The sequence below is a fragment of the Pelodiscus sinensis genome, chromosome 1, assembly GCF_052426305.1.
Source record: "Pelodiscus sinensis isolate ZL-2025 chromosome 1, ASM5242630v1, whole genome shotgun sequence".
NCBI classification, from domain to species: Eukaryota; Metazoa; Chordata; order Testudines; family Trionychidae; genus Pelodiscus; species Pelodiscus sinensis.
In genome coordinates this window covers 114,791,484-114,813,518 of record NC_143052.1, presented here as the reverse complement: position 1 = coordinate 114,813,518, position 22,035 = coordinate 114,791,484, and the positions used below count along the sequence as shown (strand labels likewise).

At 44.9% G+C, this 22,035-nt stretch overlaps 1 protein-coding gene across 9 annotated transcripts in view; it reads left to right on the top strand.

The window, feature by feature from the left end:
- LMO3 (LIM domain only 3) overlaps positions 1-22,035 on the top strand; it is a 203,849-nt gene that overhangs the window by 163,256 nt on the left and 18,558 nt on the right. For all 9 annotated transcript variants that reach the window (XM_006130277.5, XM_075897676.2, XM_075897659.2 and 6 more), the window contains one exon: positions 14,091-14,216. In XM_006130277.5, the coding sequence (XP_006130339.1) occupies positions 14,091-14,216 (126 nt within the window). The remainder of the gene's footprint in view (positions 1-14,090; positions 14,217-22,035) is intronic.

The following is a 22,035-nucleotide window of genomic DNA, read 5'->3' as shown; positions in this document are numbered from 1 at the left end:
GGGAGAGGCACAGTAGCTATATTGTTCACAGTCATCAGTGAAATAGCTATAGACTGAGTCTATTATATGAACTCGGAGAACTATTAACTCAATCTCCACCTCCAGTTCAAGATGTGTTTACCTGACAATCCATATGTGGATTTCTTATCCAGAGACCCCATAATCTTCTGGGCTAAATTTTTTTTTAAAAAAAAGCTATCTATTGCATTCCTCAAATCAGGCGGCAGATCTATATTTACCTTAATTTCAGTACCTCTTACGCCTCCAGGAGCGAACTTTGGACTTCATGCCTAATTGCTGGAAAAATAATGGCATTACTATTGCCAATTAAGCCAGAAAGTTCAGGATTGGCCAGGTCCTATCCTAGCTATGAGGTTTGTCCATCCAGTTCCTTCTCTTCATGGCATGCCCCTCCTCTTCTCCCCCTCCCCCCCAAACTCTTTGGTCTTTGGCTCGAAAGGCATACCTGTGTGCATGGTGTGTCTGAAATGTATCCCCAAATATTTTGAAGCAGCAGCACTGGCTGGTATTGATCTTTTTGCAGTGCATTTGGGAACTAAGGGCACCTAATATTAATCAGCGGAAAGGAGGGGATGCCCTCTTACAAAAGGAAGTGAAAGCTCTTTTGTCTGCATGGAATGGAATTCACTCTTTGGGAGGAGAAAGGGAGTGAGGTCTAGGAGTTAGGGAGCAGAAGTGACTTAAATGCAGAGCTTACCAAATCCTGCCAGCTCTTGAGGCTCTCAGGGTGATCCTTGATGTTCTCCCCATTCCTTTCCCCAGTGCAAAGAGGTAGTTTTTTGGTTCAAGCACTGGGCTGGGACCTTTTGTTCCTGACTCTGCCATGGAAATCCTGTGTGACCTTGGGCAAGTCTTTTAATCTGTCTATGCCTTTGTTCACTCCCCCACCTCTTTTGTACAATGGGGATAATAGTACCGCCTTACCTCAGTGTGTTCAGGCTACGTACATTAATCTTTGAGGGTCTCAGTTTCTATGTATGCGGCTTTTACAAGCAGGCAAATAAAATATGCTGCGTTAACTGAGAGTTGAACTTAGCTGTCACTAAAGTTATAGCCTAAGTGCCACTGTGACCCTCGCACTGCTGAAGAGTCGCATTCTTTTGCTTCTGACTCTCCTCGTTTCTTGCACCTCTGAATCATACTGGATGGTGAGAGAAGGGAACTTCACTGCCACAGAGCTTTGTACAGTAAACTTCCGATAATCCAGCATCTTTAGGACCTGGAGGTGCCGGATTATCAGATGCTGGACTATCGGAAGGGGGGGCTATGAGGGGTCTGGGGTGGAGTGGGAGGGATGCGCCCCTCAGAGCTGTGGGACCAACCCGGCAGCACTCCAGCTGCTCTGCCCCAGACTTCCCCAAATTAGCTGCTCCTGAAACTGACCAGCAGCTGACTTGGGGAAGCCCGGGGCAGAGCAGCTCCAATTGTCCAGCTGCCCAGAGCACTTCCGGGTTCCAGATGGTGCCGGACCATCAGGAGTGCCGAACCACTGGAGTTTTACAGTCATTTGAATTGCAGCCCTCAATACGGCTTTTAAAGTTGGATATCTTAAATCATAATCTAATGCATGGATATAAAGCATGGATAATGATATAATGCAGTGATATGTGCCTGCTTCTAAAATACCTTGAAGGTTTGGGAAGTATGGTTCCAGAATTTAGCATAGTATCCAATGCCCATTTTGAGTTACTAGATCTGGTATATGGCATTAAATGTTTCTAGGTTACTCTGTAGTTTGATGGTAGAAGTCCATCTGTTGAATAGCTCCAAATTCTAAGAGTTAGTTTGTGCATGTAGGTAGATCTATATACATGGTTTAGAGTAAAGCATAGGTAGAAAGGTGAGGCCTATATGAGGCTTATGTGAGAGTGGCTCCAATATTAATATTGACTTTACTGACATGTTTAAACGTGTCATGATGTGTTAATGGTGGGACAAAACCGATCCCCAGATGCACTGGGAGGTCATTTTTAACTGGGATTTATTTCCAAAAATATTCAAGTGTGGAAAAATCCTTACCTCCTCAACAGTTTAGCTGTACCAGCCTAACCCCTAAGATGCAGCTGGGTTGAAGGAAGAATGGAGTGCACACAGTACTACTTTTGTCTTTTGAACTGACGCTGTGTCTACTACCATTACACCTGCAAAACTCATGTCACTCGGGTGTGAAAAAACACCTCCAGATGCCAAAAGATTTGCTAGCATAAGTGGTAGGAAGCACAACTCTATATCGGTGGCAGAGGTTCTCCCTCCAGCATGGTCACCATTGCTTGGCGGCTTAATTACGTTGACAGAGAGCTCTCCCCCATTGGCATAGAGCAGCTACATGAATGATCTTACAGCGTCACCTCTGCATCGGTACAGCGGTGCCACTGTGAGCTCTCTAGTTAGATATGGCCTAAGTAAATGTAGTAAGAATTTTAAAAATAACGAGTAGTAAATTTCTCAAAAGCCCACAATATATTAGGCTGGCATCTTGCTTAAGCATGTGTTTAAAATTAAACTGAAAGTTACAGCAGCTGGGTAGGATCCCAAGGGGGCTTTTAGTTCCTGAGGGATTGTGGCATAGGCACCTTAGCTGGATGTTTCTCCTAAATTGATTAGTAACAAAACAGATAAGTGTTGAGCAAAACAAAGTAATTGTCTAAGTTTGAGACATAACACTCCAGCTGCGTGTCATACGGTCTGCAGACTCGGGAAGATGACACTGCATTGGTTACATGCCATCGTATTTTTAAGGCTGCGTTTACAAAGATAAAGGCTAGAAATATATGCTCAATGAAAGCTTGAGACCTGGTCTACACCTAAAATTTAGCTTGGTGTAGCTGTAGCATTCAGGCGTGAGAAATCCTCACCCTTCCTTAGTTCCAACCTAACCCTTTAGATCCCACTAGGTTGATGAAAGACTGCTTCACCAACCAAACTACTATATCTTAGGCACAGCTGGAGTTGCTACAGCAATAGAAGAAAAAAATCTTTGTGCCTCTATTACAGGGTTACAGTAGGATAGCTACTGTACTATAGCTAAATCAGTATTGCTCATAGTGTAGATGTGCCTTTAGCTTCTGCAGCAAGTACCGTGAAATACATGGTGTCTGATTTAAAAATGCAGTTAAAATCTACTGTGTTTCCTGGATACATTCCGTTTCAAAGGTTCTGGGGGAAAAAAACACAACTCACCCTTGTTGTTTTCAGGCAATGCCTGTGCTACAGAGTCTGTGCTGGCATTGGATTTGTCTACACACTATCAGGTTTTGTTACTAAAAGGCAGTTTTTGGCAACACAGATCTTCCACCCCTATGAGAGACCTCTTTCTTTTCCCTTCCCTTTGTCAGTAAAGAGCTAGTATAGACACTGCTGTTGGTTTTGTTCACAGAACCAGTATCCCGCAGTGCATGCCCTGATTGCTCTGCTCAAATTTTGATCTCTGCTGCCCTAAAGGCATGCACCCTCACCCTTTCAAAGCTCTGGGTAGTAGCTGACAGCTGAATGAGCTGCTCCATTTGTGGAACAAACAAAGAGCAAATCATTGGAATGCGCCTGCTCTGCTCTGTACTAGGAGCACAAGGACAGGGAGGAAGACTGCTTCTGCAGATATGTACCCACACTGCACTACTCACACTGCCAATGAGAGTCTCCCCCCCCCCCCCCCATGAGGATATTATCTGTGGGCAGAAGGTGTAGGTGTGAACACCCTCTGGCTGTTTTTGTTAACACCTGAAAAAATTAACACAACTTGGTTGTGTAGATTAAGCTATGATCCAGAAATGTGTCCAGGATTTCAAAGGTACCTAACACCCACCATCTTTGATTAGACCACGTCAGGACTGATTTTTTTTTTAAAGTAATCTAGTACCCAATGTGCTGAGTTCTTCTGACAATCTAGCTACCTACTTTAGTGCCTAAGCTGGAGCTAAGCATTTATGAAAATCTGATCTGTTTATGATGCTAGACTCTTCTTAAAATCGGACCCCAAGACTTCCTATGTGTGTAACTATAGTAACCTTGCTGACCAAACCATTTTGCAAATGGATAGCACATGTCTTCTCACCCCTGGAAACAATGCCTTGTTTTTTTACAGTGTTAGCATAGGTATAGGGAGAAATAAATCTAGAAGAGTTTTGAAAACTGGTAACTTTCACCTACTGACAAGAGAACATAAGAACAGCTATACTTAGTCAGAGCAAAAGTCCATCTATCCCAGTATCCTGTCTTCCAGCAATAACCAATGCCAGGTGCCGGAGAGGCAATGAACAGAGCAGGTAATCCTCAAGATCACCTGTCACCCATTCCCAGCTTGACAAATTGAGGCTAGGGACACCATCCCAGCCCATCCTGGCTGTTAGCCACTGATGGATTTATTCTTCATGAACGTATCATTCTTTTTTTTATTAGACCATCTGCTGTAGTCTTGGCCTTCACAGCATCCTCTGGCAAGGAGTTCCACAGGCTGTGTTGTGTGAAGAAATACTTGCTTTTGCTTGGCTTTAAACCCGCTGCATATAAATTTTTGTTTGGTGACCACTACTACTTGTGTTATGGGAACAAGTAAATAGTACTTTCTTCTCAGCAGTCTTGATTTGATAGATCTCAATGGTATTCAATCCCTCATTTGTCTCTTCTATGCTGAAAAGTCCAAGTCTTATTAATCTTTCCTCATAGTAGTTGTTCCATGCCCCTAATATTTATTTCTTTATTAGATGAGCTTACCACATCTGCATGCAGTATTCAACATGTGGACGTACCATGGATTTATTTAGAAAATATAATATTGCTTTGTCTTATTCTCTATCCCTTTCTTAATGATTCCCAACGTTCTGATTGTGGCTTTGACTGCCATTGCATATTGAGTGGATGTTTTTAGAGAACTCTCCACAATGACTCCCAGATCTCTCTCGAATGGTAACGCTAATTTAGTCCACGTCATTTTGTATGTGTAATTTGGGATTACATTTTTGAATATGCATTACTTGTTCATCAATATTAAACTTCATCTGCCATTTTGTTGCCCAGCCACCCGGTATTGAGAGATCCTTTTGTAGCTCTTTGCAGTCTTCCTGTGCTTAACTATCTTGAGTAGTCATGTATCCTCTGCAAATTTTGCCACTTCACTGTTTATCCCTTTCTCCCGATCATTTGTGAATCTATTGAATAGGACAGGTCCCAGTATAGACCTCTGGGAGAACACATTTGTGTCTCCATTCTGAAAACTGATCATTTATTCCTTTATTTCCTCTCTTTTTAATCAGTTACCGCTTTGAGAGGACCCTCTAATCCCATAACAGCTTAGTTTCTTCTAAAGCCTTTGTGAAAGGCTTTCTGAAAATATAAGTACACTATATCTAGAGGTTTTCATTTTTTTTTAAATTTTTTCACCAGTGCACCTTCCTTTCCCCCCACCCTCACCTCCCCTTGAAAGTCTCCCTGTTTTCACAACCATTACTGATCATAGGGCAAGGTTCAGGTCAAATCTAAGAGCTCTGCTCAGGGCAGAGGGAGGCTTCACTTGATGCTGGATCAGATGGTATGTGAATAAGCAAACTGAATTTGAATTCTCCCTCAAATCCAGGAATGATGCATGATGTAACTTCAGTAACCACCATAGAGTAGTTTTCTCTTTGTCACTTTTGCTAAAAGTGCTTTTCATTGTATAGGGACCATTTATACAACTGTGCCAGGAAGATGAGGATGGGTGTATTCTTTTCAATGTAGTTTTGAAGTGAGAGCCTTTGATTATAAGAGGTAGATAAATTAACTTTTAGGTTCTTCACAAGTTTTTTTTTTTGCTTTCCTACATAGCATATTGTGCTGACTACATAATTACAAAAGCCAATATGCAAAATTCTGCTTTCACTTGCATACGTGAAGCTACTGCTGAAGTCAATGAGCTGCACAAATGCATACAAGCGAAGTGGTTGATCACTGATTTAAGTGGCCGTATGGTATAATAAAGCATTTTGGGGTGTATGATTTTTCCCACTGACTGCACAGTAGAATAATCGTGTTTTTAAACATGCCAAGTATTGTCTCAAAGTTTGTTCAAACAACTCCCCTATAGAGAGAGTCTTCATTTAACAGATGCATGAATTGAAACAGTTTAAGTGAGTTATTCAAGGTCATTTAGTGGGTTAGTGGCAGAGCCATGCTTAAAACTCAAGTTTCTGACTCCCAACATTATGCCAGTTTCATAGATCTCCTTTCCTTTTACGAATCCTAGGGTACATGATGGTAGTTTACCTTATGATTAGGGAAATTAAATATACTAGTAATATGAAAGATATTGTAAATGTGGTAAAAATCTGTGTAATTACAGTAGAAAGTTAGTTATGAACACCTTGGGAATGGAGGTTCATAACTCAAATGTTTGGAAAAAGCTGAACAAAACGTGGTTGTCTTCTTAAAAGTTTACAACTGAATGTTGGCTTAATATAGCTTAAACTTTATTATGCAGAAAAAGTTCTGATTAATTGTCTTAATTTAAATAAAACAGCACAAACCGATTCTTCACCTTGTCAAATCTTTTTCTCTAAGGTTTCTCTTAATTTTTTTGTAGTTTACATTTAACACCATACTGTAGCTCCCTATTTTTTTTTTTGGTCTCTGCTTCTGGTTCCAAATGGTGTGAGGTTTACTGGTCAGTTTGCAACTCTGAGGTTCCACTGTACCATTGTTGCATGGTTGACTGAGTGTTAAATACCGTAGGAGAATTCCGTATAATATCTTGTATCTTATAAAAATCCCACTGTTTTGGATTTAGGTATTTATTTCCTTTGATACACACCAATCATTCTCTTCATGCAAAATGAAAACACAAATGACAATCCAAAGTGTACCTCTTAAAAATTAAACCAGAAAGCAACCAAAATACCAAAATTCTGTGCTCCAGTGGCCTTTCTTTGTATAATAGTGCTCTAGAAGAGATTCAGTAAAAAATTGTGGAGGAAGTAGCACTAGACAATAAGTAGCATTAGATTCTTCTCAAAGATTCTAGTACAGTGTTAAGGGCACAGGTTAGCATGCGGTGGGCAAGATACTGCCCATGGGCTGGATGCAGCCTGCCAAACCATTGGATCCAGTCCGCCCTGTGGCCAATCAAGACCTGGGGGCAAGGAAGCATGCAAAGTCTCTCACACCCACCCACCCCTGGCGCCCTCACTGGGGATGCACAGCATCCGAGGGAACCACCAGCTGTTCAAAATGGCTGGCAGTTCCCTCCACATGTTGTGGGCCCCAGCTGGGTGGGGCAGGAGACTTCTTGTGCTCCCTTCCTTTGCCCCCAGGTCAACAGGCCAATTTGGGCCTCGGGGTGGCAGAGTACACAAAGTCCTCCTCTCCCTCCCTCTTGCCAGGAGTGCGCAGCAGCTGTTCAAAATGTCTAGTGGTTCCCTCTAGGCATCCTGTGTCCCAGCAGGGCAGGCAATGGGGTGGGGAGGGAGAGAGACCTCATGTGCTCCCCCACCCCCAGACCGATAAGGGGTCTGAGGGCAGGGAAGCATGCAAAGTCTCCTTTCCCCTGCCAGAGGCAGCTGGCACCAGAGGGACCCCGCCCCTTCCAGGACCAGCCCATGACCACTATCAACATTGATGAGGTGCCCCCCCCCCAACAAAAGTTATTGCTCATCCCTGTTTTATGCTGTGTTTATGCCAGTGCAGTAGACAATCGGGTTCCTCACTCTGAGCCTACTGAAGTCAATGGAAAGGTCAGGCCCACGTAGAATATCCTATAGTTCACAAATACTGCCTACCCAAGTGTAGCTGCATGATCTCTTTACACCTCTACTTGTCCACATACTCCTTTCTGCCCTCTCTGTTTGCTCCTTTGTCTGAGTCCTGGCACATCTAGGCTTAGCAGGTCATAACTCCAGCACTTCTGGGCACTGCTTAATTTTTGCTCGGGTTTACCTGGGACCTCTGTACTTGAGTCAGTTATGGGCCCCAGAGCAGGCAGCAGGCAGCTCATGCTGGCTATAGAACACAGTTTCTGCACTACTTGCTTATGGTAGGGATACTGGTAGCAGCTGCTTCATCCACAGCCAGGTATGACTATCATCACATTTTTACCAGGGTAGTCCTGTGTGTGTGTCTATATTTTAAATGGGAGCATTGTCCCATATTTCCCCCGGGAGCAGGGAGGAACTGCCATAGATTAGGGCTTCAGTGGCTGAAGCCCCAACCACCACCTCTCCCTGCCCTGCATGCTGCAGGGCTGAACTTCATTCCTGCAATGGGGCAAGGTGGGTGGGGAGCTGCCAGCACTCGGAGCTTCAGCTGCTGGAGCCCTGAGCACCGGTGGCGGCTCTACCTCCCCACTGTGGGGCTGGAGCCCCAAGTGCCAGTTCGCCCCCTCCCCTCCTGCTACAGGGCTGAAGCCCTGAGTGCTGCCTCCCCAAGGGCTAAAGCCCCAAGCACCAGCAGTTTCCCTCACCTCGGTGTCCCGTATGTGGTATGAGGAAATATGGTCACCCTATTCACAGCTTCCAGTACCCCTACCATAAGCAAGTAGTGCACTGAGCCTGCCCAATGCCCAGTGGGTGAAAGCAGGGACTCAGGGATGTGAAATACATGTTAATTGAATAGTCAATTAACTTGTGAATTCTATTGGTTACTCGACTACTCTATAATCCCTGGGGGCGTGGCCAGAAGCCAGCGTACTCTGGCCCCACTCCTGAGCCCCCTGCCACTCTGCATTGCTGCCTATCAGAAGCAGCAACACGTGAGGGCAGGGGCAGGGGTGGGAGGGATGCTACCACCCAGCAGCAGTTCCACCAGTGCCCCTTTCCCTTCTGGACTTCTTTCTTGAAGCAAAGCACATGGAGTAGTCAGAGCAGGGAGCACAAGATGCACCACGCAGGTCTGTGCTCTGACCTAGATGCCTGTGACCCTGGCTGCCGCAGCCCCCAGCAACAATCATGCTGGGGGGAGGGGGTCATTGCACAGTCTACCCCTCGCAGGAAGCCAGGGCTAGCAGAAAGTGAGTGCAGGGCCTGACCTTTCCCTCCCTTGATGAGAGGTAGGGTGCTCTTTCCTGCTAGGGAATTTCCCCACCCAGGCTGTGAGGAGAGTGATCTAGGTTCAGGTGGTGGAGCCCACAGCCACATTACAGGCAGTCCCCGAGTTACGGGGATCCGACTTATGTCGGATCCGCAGTTACGGACGGGGTTTGCTCCGCGTCTCCCTGGTCTGCTGGAGACCAGCAGACCAGGGAGATGCGGAGCAAAGCTGCAGAGGACCCAGGCGGCGGGACCGCGGTGCATCTCGGTCCACCGCCCGTGTCTCCCTGGTCTGCTGGGGGGGGGGGGGGGCGTAGCTAATACGCCCCCCGCCCAGCAGACCAGGCTTTTCTCCGGACACCTGTGGTAGAGCAGCTGGGGCGCTGCCAGTTGGTCCCGCAGCACCGCTCTGGGCGCTACTGGACCAACCCGGCAACACCCCAGCTGCTCTGCCCCAGGCGTCCCCAAGTCAGCCGCTGCTGAAACTGACCAGTGCTGACTACAGGAAGCCGGAGGCAGAGTTGCTCTGCCTCGGGCTTCCTGTAGTCAGCCCCTGGTCAGTTTCAACAGCGGCTGACTCTGGACACCAGTTCCGACTTACATACAGATTCAACTTAAGAACAAACCTACAGTCCCTATCTTGTATGTAACCCGGGGACTGCCTGTATACAGGAGCAGTGGCTTGGGCAGCATTGAGAGGGGATAGGGATGGGGGTGATGTGGGGGACAGCACAGTTCTGTTCCATGTCCTCTGCCTCACTTGGTAACTGAAGCACCAATTCCCCAGGATAGTCTCACAGTGTGGGGGTATGTTTGGGGTGGGGTGTGTGGGACAATTGTAGGTTTGAGGGTATATAGGACATAAACAGTTCTGAGAGTGTTTGGAGGATGGGGGGGGATGCATGGAAGATAGCAGAGTTGGTGCATAGGTTGTGCATCAGTGCTTAATTTGAGCTAGGCTGAGTCCTGGCACTTTCCATCACCAATTAAATGCTGTACTTAATCTTCAGGTTCCTACTCTGGAAATCCACCAAAGCAGAATCTATAGTATGATGTATAATTAGGTTGCTTCTTATGTAAAATGTCAGGTTTGGGTTTGCTTTGGTTTGGTGGTGGTGGTGGTGCATGTTTGGCTTTTCATTTGTTTTCTTGTTTTGGTTTGGTTGGCTTGTTGGTTTGGTGCACCTATGTGCACCATGTTCTGCATCCTTCCGGGATTTTGTAAATGAATCTTTGTTGGCTTGCAGCCATGGATTGATACAATTCTTCTATATTTTAAGAAACTAAGTGCAAACACAGTTTGGGAGGATGATTCAAAAATTCTAGAGGAAAACTAGTTTTGTCTAACAAATTCTCTAACCTTTTGCCAGAAGGGAAATCAGGAAGGACCAATATCATATACCCTAGGGCAAACTAGGACACAGTGCAATGACATTTTAATATAGAAGGGAGCAGAAGCACTGGAATAATTTTTGTACTGCGGGTGTGGAGGGACATTAAAGCAGACTGTAAACCCTGTGTATAATGGAAACCATTTCAAGCTGCAGCACTACTAGTTTCAGCACCAATGGAAGAGAAGCTGCTGAGTCTTAAACCCTTCTAATGACTGCAGAGAGAGGAACAACCTGAGTTGGGTGTATGAGGATTGGGTAAAAATAGAGCAGAGAGATATACACATGCCATTCTTTGGGTAAACAAAAGCAAACTTGGGAGTCTGTCTCTCCAAGCATCAGTTTGAAATAGGAGACTGTTAGAAAGCAATCATTTTAGTAAAAACAAAAAATGTTGAATTCATAAAGTAAAACCTTGTTCCAGTATCCAGTTTTGGGGGAGGAGGGGACATGTATGATTTGGAGAGTCTGGTACATGCTCCCACACAAAGGAGCACCCGAAAGTGGCTGTTGACTGATCTCTTGATGCTTGGGCGAAACTGAGGAGAGAGTCTAACAAATGCATCGTTTTGCAGTAAATTAGATCAGATTTCCGCATCTCCGCACTCAGTCTGTGAGCTGACAGTTCAGTAGAACGTTCCCTTGTAAGGTTCGCCCTCTTAGGAAAAGGGGCAATAATTCATCATTAGGATTTCAGAGTCCAGGTGTAGATGAAAACTGATGGAGCCTCCAGCGAGGCAGGGAAAGTGCACAGAAGAAGAAAATTTTATCTGAAGCCTAATTCCCTGGTTACAGCAGAGAATAATTAAGATAATATTGCTTCAAGAGTTCTTTAATGATTAAAAATCACATATGCAGAATCCATAAATTGGAGGGCAACAGATTGGAAGGATATAGCACCAGAGATCTGTTTTGTGCGCATTGTACAGGAAAGTACACCCGTGGCAAAACAGCAGCCTGGGCAGCCACCGGAGACCAGGCCCATTCCAAGGACTTTGTTTAGATGCAACAAATCATTTGTCTGTTATTAACCCAGAGCTTGTAATTATGCAGATTGCCATAGATTTTCCTGGGCCTGGAAGTGAGATTGAGGGTTGTTCACACTATAGCAGGCAGCTCAGGGCTGGCCATGCATTACTGAACTTGCCACATTTATCATGTTGACTGATGGCAGCAGAAGCAGGTCTCAGGTCCCAGTGGTTAATGTAGTGGGTAATTAACTGTCATTTGCCTAGTAATAGGCTGATGATCAATGGTTTGTGTGGAAACAAATTCTAATCAGGTAGCTGATAAATGCTAAGGGAGCGAGAGCAATTGAAATTGGGGGAAAACTATGTCCAGAATTTCAAAATGGCATTGTGGGGTTTTATTATTATTATTGTTATTAATAGGGGAAACAATGTTCTTAATATAAACAGCTTTATCTAAAATTAACTGTAATATTAATCTCGTGTGACTTTGTTTGCTAGTCTAGGGGAGAATTCACTGTAAAGGAGGTTTCCTCGCCACTGCTTAGTTGAAATTTTATGAATAGATCTGGTGCTTAAAAGTGAAGCAGTTTCCATGTGGTGGGGGTAAGGCTAGAGAACTGTTCGATAAAACCCCCCCACACAGTGAACTCCAGTGTTTTCTCCCCTCCCTGCTCTCCCCCACCCCCAAGGTAGGGATGCAGAAGGGTGGTCCCAAATTATTTCATCACACTCCAGTATGCAAAACTACAGTGAACCTCAGGTTTAAATGGAAGTCCTATAGAATAAGACTTCAAAGAGTAACACCACATGCATTTAATCCACAATCCAGCAAAATAGTTAAGCACATGCCTATTTGCTTAAAGTTAAAGCTGTGGTTAAGTGCTTTGCTATATTGGTCTTTTAAAGCATAACCTTCATGCAATAGTTCAGTATAATACTATATAGCACCTTTTGCCACTGGATCTGCATTTCTTGTACCGTTGACTTCAAGGTGGGTGCATAAGGAATGCAAAACTGGGCCCTTGGTCAGATGATCTGAACAGTCTTCACAAGCCTTGAATCTCGGCATGCCTATGAAGTAGGTAGGGTATTAGGACTATTTTACAGATGAGGAACTGAGGTTTGAATGGAGCCCATCCGACAAGTCTGTAGCAGAGCTGGGCCTAGGGCTTGATTAAAAAGAACTGTGTATCTGTAACTTTAATTCTACATTTTAACAGTTAACAGAAACACAGTTGACATGGTTTTGAAAAATCTGAGAACTGAGTAACAACACTGCTGGTAAAGCCTTGGTGTTGGTTAACTCAAAAAATGTCTTCAAATAATGGTAACCAGCACATCAGGCAATCATTAAAAATGGCTCAGAACTTTAAAATAAACATGGTGTATTTATGCAAAAAGTGCGTTTTAAGTGGAAGCAGAAGGTAAAAGGAATTGGAATTAAATAGGTTTGTTGGTAACTTGTGAAATTCAGTAGAATGGAAAGATGTGATTAAAAAAGTGCATTCATTTTTATGTTACCAAACTGAATTTTATACAGAGCACCTTTGAATTCATTAGTTTAGAACAGCTTTTAATTTGGTGTTTCCCTTGAGAGCCATTATATTTTTCTGCTGTCAGCCTGATGTTGAGGAAAAAAGAGAACTGGCAGATGTGGCGTTTTCATCTAGTTTGCTTCATAGTTTAAAAACAGCATTAACTGCAGTACGCGGGCAGAGCATTACTTTTAATAATCCATCACAACTATTAGATAGTTTAAATAGAACTTAGTTTCAAAAATTGCTGGTGTGTGTAGCAAAAGCATTTTTTTCTTGTTCATTGTAATCCTCATATGTTACAAAGGCATGCATACATAGAAGCTTTCTTTGTAGTGATCTCGTTTGAAAAGTTTTAAGAAATCTTTAACAAAGAAATCTTTTAAAATTATTTTTTAAATCTATATTAGGCATTTTTACCAGACATTTCAAATTGTTCTTGCAGTGTATTATGCCTCTGCTCTTGATGTGGCTATATATAGTTTACAGCCTCATTTGCTTTAATGTGCTACCTGAATAACATAATCATAGCTATAACTATGGTAAAGGGTTGTAAGGTGTGTGAACCGCTAATGCTTTCTGACGATTTAAATGACTTGTTCATAAAATGTTCTTTTAATAATAACGGTAAAGCTTTTAGCACTAGATGTCAGAAATGTGGAGAATACTAGCTTTTTTAAGTGTTATTTCTTTGCTAGCTAAAGTGTGTTTTTAATAATAAATAGCATCGAGGCCAAGGTTGTGGCTTTCATATTTACGGTACAATCGAAGTAGAAAGATGCTTACCGTATTTCAAACTGGTTGACCTCTGCTTGCATGTGGTTATGTAACTTTCCTAATGTATTTGACATTTCCTCATTTGCTTGAACAAGATGCTTCTTTCACTAAGAAGTATGTACCCAAGAAGAATATTTATGTATATAACCAGCATAAAAATTATTTTCAAAGCATTGTTTTATAGAGCTTCCCAATGCTATCACACTTTCAGCGAGTGACTTCAAATGGATTGTGGCATGAATGTGCTTGTTCTGCTATATACCAGCCTTTCCCAAGAAAGGCATACTGAGCAGTTGAATGGTAATCACACATTTTTTATAAAGCCCAAGAAAATAAATGGAGGTGTAACTCTCTTCCCTCCCATATAACTGTATCCTGGAATATCTTCCCTTTGTGTGTTTTCAGGTTATTTGGTGTCACAGGAAACTGCGCTGCTTGCAGTAAGCTCATACCTGCTTTTGAAATGGTGATGAGAGCCAAGGAAAATGTTTACCACCTGGACTGTTTTGCATGTCAACTTTGTAATCAGAGGTAAGATTTCTTGATTTAATTCCATAGGCTAAAACTGAGCCTGGGTGGGTGGGTGGGGGTGGGTGTGTATTTTTGTTGAATGGGGAGAAAACATTGGCTAGTGGTTGAAACACAAGGCTGGGAGTTGCACCTGGATTCTTTGCTCAGTATTGCCACAGACAACTTGCATGACCTTGGGCAAGTCCCTTAATCTTGCTGTGCCTCAGTTCCCTCATCAATAAACAAGAATAATTATACTTCTGCTCCCTCACAAGGGTGCTTGTCAAGCTTAATTAATTAATATTTATAAAGTGCTTCGAGATCCTCTGCTGTAGAAAAGTGCAAAGCAGTGCTATTTATCATGATTATGTTAATTATCTTGAAATTCCACAGCTTTGTCAGTTAAACGTCTTTTAAAATACATACGGTTTCTTTCTGTTGACAGAACTCCTGTTTTTAATTTACAGAACATTGCATTCCATTGTTCTTTGTAAATCCGTATTGAAATCAGGTGCCACGTTCTTGTGACATAAATATTCCAAGGTCCCACTCCTGCAAACTTGTTCTGTGTAAACGTTCTTGCAACGACAAAGAGACATTCATCCAGGTAGAATATGGTGCAGGATCAGCATCTACACAGCAAAATCACAATGGTTGATATTTTCAAAGTCAATGAACACTTGGTCTCACAATTCCCAGTAATTTCCTTCGGAGTTGGTCAGCTAAATCCTGTAATCTGTTTTAAACTCTCTGCCTGTCAGGGGGTGGAATCTTGGCCCTTTGGAAGTTAACTGAGGATTTTGCCATTGACTTCTGTGAGGCCAGGATGTCAAAGCTGGAAATAAAAGAACTGATTCACAAGCACTGTCTCATGTATAGATTACATTGCCTCTATGATATAATCCTACATTTAGTAACGCATTTTACAGTTTGCATTTGCATAAGAAGAAATGCTCAGGATACAACTTTCTTAGGTACTAACTAAAAATTATTACAATAATATTTTAATATAATAGTCACCAAATGTAAATTTAGCTCTAAATAAGCCAAGCTAACTTACTCTGTACTACAGCATGTGGTTCTATAGCATTGTAGTAATTTAAAAATCAAGCATCCCTAGAGCAACATAAAATGTACAACTGCTAATAAGTATAGCATGATACAATTACACTTTAAAAAAGCTAAATTGACCTTTTTCATCATGCTGCATGGAAAATTAAAATATCAGACAAATAATAACCACAGCTTAAATGATATAATAATGCAAAATAATTATAGGTTATAATGCTATTTACAGATCCTGTATCAATTTTACCTTGCTACCAAATAAAGGGCTATATTCAAAATACTGTCTACCCTATCAGTAGAACCCACTGAAGTAAGACACTCTCTCTCTCTTCTCCCCCCACCCCCTAAAAATTCAGATTCGAAAACCTTTCACATCCGTAGTGCTGCAAACCACTGTTCTAGTATCATTATTAAAGTGCCTAATATATTTCTGTTGTTCGCTTCATTTATTACATGCCATAATGGGGCTGCATATCTTTAGTGTTGGTTATGCACAATTAGCACTTAGTTATTGTCTTGTCACTTCAGCCCATATAAGACAAACTTCTTTAATGCAAAAAGTCAGCTAATCCTCATCAGTCAAGCAAAGCAGACAATTTTTGTTACCCTGAATACAAAAGATTCCAACTTAAGTGGTACATTTTAATTTGACTGGTGAATAATCTTTCCTCCAAAAAAATCCCTCAAACTATGATGATTATTGTTAATATATTTTTCCCAGTGCCATACATGTGAAATCATATGTGTCTTCATAGTCTAAAACATGTGGTAATCTTGGACAATTTAGGTTCCTAGTAGAAATATTTTCAGCTGCTTTTTAAAAGGAGTTTTAGTGGGGGTGTAATTTTTTGGATCCACTATATTGTTGTTGTGGGTCTGCCATCTCTTACCCTCTAATTCGATGGTCTCAACCTTTTTAAGCACAAGATCACTTTTAATTTAAATGCAATTAAAATGCAATTGGGATCTACCTCAAACCCAAATACCCTTGTCCCACCTCTTTAGTGCCCCTTCTCTGAGGCCCTGCCTCTGTTCACTCCGTCCTCCCTCCCCATCTTCCCTCCTTTTCACCAAGCAGGGGCAGAGGGTTGGGGAACAAGATCTGGTCTTGGACTAAGGGATTTGAAATGTGAGAGGGGATCTGAGCTGAGCCTGGGGCAGGGGGTTGGGGTGCAGGAGGGGATTCAGGATACAGGCTCTGTAAGGGAGTTTGGGTTTAGGGAGCTCAGGGCTGGGGCAGGGGCTTGGGGTGTAGAGTGGGGTACATGACTGGGGCAGGAGTACGGCGCTGGCTCCATCTGGACACTTCTTACCTCTGGTGGCTCTTGGGTGGTGGTGCAGTGGGGCTAAGGCAGGCTCACCCCTGTCTTGGCCCTGTACCACTCTCAAAAACAGCCAGCTAACGCCATCCCAAGTCCTGTTGTGCCCCCCTCCATTCTGTGGAGATGGAATACACGGTGGGAGAGGGGGCACCCTGATGTCAGCACCCCCTTCTCTTTCTTCCCTGCTTTACACAACGTAGGAGGTTCCTGTGAGTGGGGGAGGCAGCTCCAAGGCAAAGAGCGGGAAATGTGCAGCAGTGGGAGAAGGGGCAGCTGAAGTGCTGGTATTTGATAGCCTCCTGGCCAAACCAGTCAGGATCTACCAGTAGATCCCAATCTTGCTGACCACTGCTCTAATGTAATGCCTCATTTGTAATATTTAAGTCTTTTCCTTTGCTTTGGGCAAGTTGCAGACCAGAGTGCTGATGCTCATAAACAGCCTTAGGAGAAGGGATCCTTTATCTGTACCTCAGATTATTAACACAGGGATTGCCATACCTAGCGGGAGCAGGGTCCATCTAGGGAAAGCGGTGGCCGGTATCAAAGAATTCAGTATTGTTTCAAAGAATTCTCTACATTGTAACCTCCCAACAAAACTGGCTACACCTGATCATGGTTCCTGGGTGCTACTGTACAAATATTTAATCATGAACAATAACAAAATAACAATATAGTATGTTTCTTCCTCAACACCTGATATTTGTGAATATCTTATGCCCTTACAGATGATTTGTACCTCTTGTTTTTACTTTTTTACCAATCCTTATTTATAGATGTGCATATTGCCCATATCAATTTCTAATCCCACTAATATCTTGCCTGATACCTTGTGGCACTGAGTTCTGCTGCTTATGCATTTCATAATAAAATAAACATATTGGCAGTGGGTTTATTCCTTTCAATTTCCTTGTATCATCATATTAAGGTAAATAGGAGTGCTGGATCGACCTCCTTTGTACCATTCATTATTTTGTTTACCTCTGTCATTACACCCCCAATGCACTAAACCAGTGTTCCTTAAACTGTGTTCCGCGGCACACGAGGCAGTCGGAGGTGTACTGCAGAGAACAGAATTCAAAATGGCCACCCTTAAAGGGGTAGGCAACCTTCTCTCTTCTCCCCCTTCTCCCCCCCCCCCCCCCCAATTTTTTTTTTTTTTTGGCTCAACAAAAAAATCTCTGGTGTTCCTCATTTAAAAAAATGTTTGGTGTTCCTCAGTCTTAAAAAGTTTAAGACACACTGCACTAAACCCACTGTTCTCTATCTCGAATAATTTTCATTGCTCATCTCAGGACTCTTTGCATTTCCTGTCTCATCTTAGAACACCAAATTCCAGGTGAGAGTGTGTCACGACTCTAATGAAGCTGAAGAGTGGCCACTCATCAGACTGGTATGAAGAGATCCAGCCACTGAGTCTGTGTATATTTTAAGCCACTGAAGTATGAACAGAATCTAGGCACTGATGCTCTGTTGAAGTCCCTGGTGTCTTTCTCAGGGTGCAAATCCTCTGTCTAGTATCCCCACCTGAGAATGTTGATTACATGGTCCCCTGCTCAGCTACTAGAACCAGAGCTGACCCCTCAAACTTTGTCCGTGGCCCCAATAGCTTAAACCAGGGGATATGGAACCTAAGGCCTGGGGGCTGAATGTGACCACCAGCTTGCCTGGATGTGGCCCCTGAGGCTTAGGGCTTCCCACCAGCATTGGGGAGCCCTGCACTGGTGCTCTAACCCAGCTGCCATCTCCCTGCAGGGATGGAGCAGGACGCATAATCTACTAGCCTGGGCTCCCCCTAGGTTCTGGTGTGTGGGGAGTGTTTTTCTCCTTGGTCAGGGACCACGTGGGGGGGGGGTAGGTTTTTTACTACTTCCTGTGCGGTCTCTGACTAATTTTTCTGTGGGTCAGCGGTTCCCCACCCCTAGCTTAAACACATCTTCTCCCAAAATGCCACCTGAAGATGTGAGCCTTCTGGCTTCAATTTTTCAATGGGGCATATGGTAGGTGTATTGCTTGACACACAGGGACAGACTTAGCATGAGATTCTAAGCCACCATTCCTCTTTTCTTTGCAGCTCAGAGAATACTGGTCAGGTAGAAAATTGTATCTTGAATGGTCCATTGTGGGACCTTCTGAATTCAAGTACGTGGGGTTCCTTCTCCATCACATCAGATTGCTGCAGCAGCTTTTCTCTGAGTTATTGAAAATGGCTAAAGACCCTTAAGAGATCAGCGCCTGTCCCTTTTATAACCTTCCAGTCCCTTTGTCAGGTAGCTCACATATCAGCCTCCTCCTCCAGTAATCCTAGACCCCTGCCAGGAGACCTTTTCTCTGACAAACCAGTTCTCCTGTGTGGGAGCCAGTTGATATGGATGGTTGGATTTGACTAAAGAAGCATCCCAAGTTGTTAACCCTTGATAGTTGGCCCTGTATTACTCTGTTGGAATTTCAGTATGATATAGAGATAGAGGCAAAAGAAAAGGTGACTTGCCCTTCACTTTAAATGGAGTTTGCATCTTGGTAGAGACACACAGTTCATAATTGCACAGAATTCTGACATTTTTTTCAGATGTGCTTTGTGGCAACAGTAGCATTATATTTCTACCTCTTTTCCTATGCTTGCCTCCTGTGTATGAAATATCATTCCTGAACTGACTCACTAAACCCACTGTTCTCATTCAAGGAAGACCCACTTCTAAACTATCCTTTTATGAAATGAATCAAGACCAATCTTTTCTTTAGACACACATGCATGCGCCTTGAGCTTGAAAAACAACAGTCACTTGGCTTATACATTAGATCCCTTTCTCCTCTCTGTTTTTGGTCCTTTTTAATTGTAAACTTTTGGGGGCAGAGTCGGTGTCCTTAGGGCAGATTTTAGCATATTTGGAGTACAATATACCATTCGTCATGTTTTAACATTTTAATTTTTCAACTACTGCTGTGCACTGGGAAATTCCTATTGGGAATGTTAAATTTAGTTTAATCAACTAACTGACTACAGGCAGTCCCCGACTTACGTGGATCCGACTTACGTCGGATCCCTAGATACGAACGGGGTGAGGCAACTCCCGCACATGCGCAGCAGCATTCCCGGGGCTCGCTCACCTGGGTCCTAGGATCCTCCTCGGGCCGGCTCCGACTGGGGTCCCGCAGAGCTGCCGGGGAGAGGAAAAGTGCCTCCCCACGCCCGCTGCCCCCCTGCCAGCAACAGGCTGCCGAAGAGACAAAAGCAGCCTCTCTGCCCCTCCTCCCCTCTATACATGCCGGGCTCCCGCAGCGCAGCAGCGTCCCCGGGGCTCGCTCACCTGGGTCCTAGAATCCACCTCCTCCTCCTCTTCGGCAGGCTCCAACTGGCCTCTGCCTGCAGCAGCTGGCCACAGGGACAGGGATCCCGCAGAGCTGCCGGGCAGAGGAAAAGTGCCTCCCCACGCCCGCTGCCCCCCCCCCCCACGGCCTCGCATCCTGCACGCCTCCCCCCTCCCCCCCCCCCCCCCCCGCCAGCAACAGGCTGCCCCCTCCCCTGAGCAACAGGCTGCCGAACAGCAGACAAAAGCAGCCTCTCCGCCCCTCCTCCCCCTATACATGCTGGGCTCCCTTGGTAAACAAAGACTCCACCAAAACAAACAAAGTGCTGGCCTCATTGTGTTAGCAAAAAAAGGACCCTCCTCCTAGAACCCTGGGTGGTGTGTGGAAATAAAGCTATTAGCTCAAAGCATGGTGCAGAGCTGTTTGGTATTTGATGAGTTACTCCTTTAGTCCTGAGTTTGTCACAGGGACAGAAATAGATGTGAAATCTTCTGAACAGGGGAACAGACAGCAAAACAAACATTAGAGGGGAGTTAACCTTTCCCTATGCTATCCAAAACTAAAAAAAATGTTTGGCTAGAGTTTCCCCTACAATATGTACCAGTTCCGATTTACATACAAATTCAACTTAAGAACAAACCTACAGTCCCTATCTTGTACGTAACCCGGGGACTGCCTGTAGTTGATAAGCAGGGGAATTGCAGCAGCACCGCTGTGGTTCTGGCTTTTAAATGTATGAAGAGCTGGCAGGCTCTTAATATATTTAAAAGGTTGAAGTATAGCAGGGAGCTGGCTGGGGGGGTAGGGGGGGAGAGACTCTGTGTGAGCCAGAACGGCTGATTCCTGGCTCACGCAGGGTTCTCACTGCTGCATAACAGCCTTAAATGTAAAAAGGCTGGAGTGCAGTGAGGAACCCAGTGTAAGCTAGGAATCCGCTGTCCTGGCTTGTGCCGGGTTCTCTTCTCCCCCACCTTGCCCCCTGCCCCCACGTTTCTGATTTTTTTTAAAACATATTGAAAGCTGATAGGCTCTTAATACAGTAAACTTCCAATAATCCGGCACCTCTAGCACCCAGGGGGTGCGGGATTATCAAATATGCCGGACTATCGGAAGGGGGGGCTATGAGGGGTGTAGGGTGGGGGGGATGCTGACCAGCAGCGGCTGAATCGGAGACGCCTGGGGTAGAGCAGCTGGAGTGCTGCTGGGTTGGTCCGGTAGCGCCGACCCTTGGCGCTGCGAGACCAACCCGGCAGTACCCCAGCTGCTCTTGGGGATGCCTGGGGCAGAGCAGCTGGGGTGCTGCTGGGTTAGTCCCACAACGCCGCTCCTCGGCGCTACTGGACCAACCCGACAGCACCCCAGCTGCTCTGCCCCAGGTGTCCCCAAATCAGACGCTGCTGATACTGACCAGCGGCTGACGCCAGGAAGCCCGAGGGAGAGCTGCTCGAACCCAGGCTTCCTGGAGTCAGCCGCTGGTCAGTTTCAACAGCGGCTGAATCTGGACGCCTGGGACAGAGCAGGTGGGGCGCTGCCAGGTTGGTCCCCGCAGCGCTGCACCTCAGCGCTGCGGGGACCAACCTGGCAGCCCCCCAGCTGCTCTACCTCAGGTGTCCCCAAGTCAGCTGCTGCTGAAACTGATCAGGGGCTGATTCCAGGAAGCCCGGGACAGAGCAGCTCTGCCTCGGGCTTCCTGGAGTCAGCCGCTGGTCAGTGTCAGCAGCGGCTGAATCGGACACCCGGGGTGCTGCCCGGTTGGTCCCTCAGCCCCGAGGGGCAGTGCTAGGGGACCTATCCGGCAGCGCCCCAACTGCTCTGCCTCCGGCTTCCCAGTTTCAGCCGCTGGTCAGTTTTAGCAGCGGCTGAATAGGGGAAGCTGGGGGCAGTGCAGCTCCAATGGTCTGGCTGCCCGGATCACTTCCAGGTTCCTGATGGTGCCGGACCGTCAGATGCTGGACCATCGGAGTTTTACTGTATGTGCAAAAAGCAGAGACGCAGCATCTGGGACTGGGTGCAAACTGGCAATTCATTTGCAGCAGGAGGGGGGAGGGAGAGCAACTATTTGAGGTACTAGTTGACTATCCAATAAGCTTTTGCTTATCAGATAGTCGACTAGTCACTTACCTCTCTAGTTCCCGTTAAGCTGC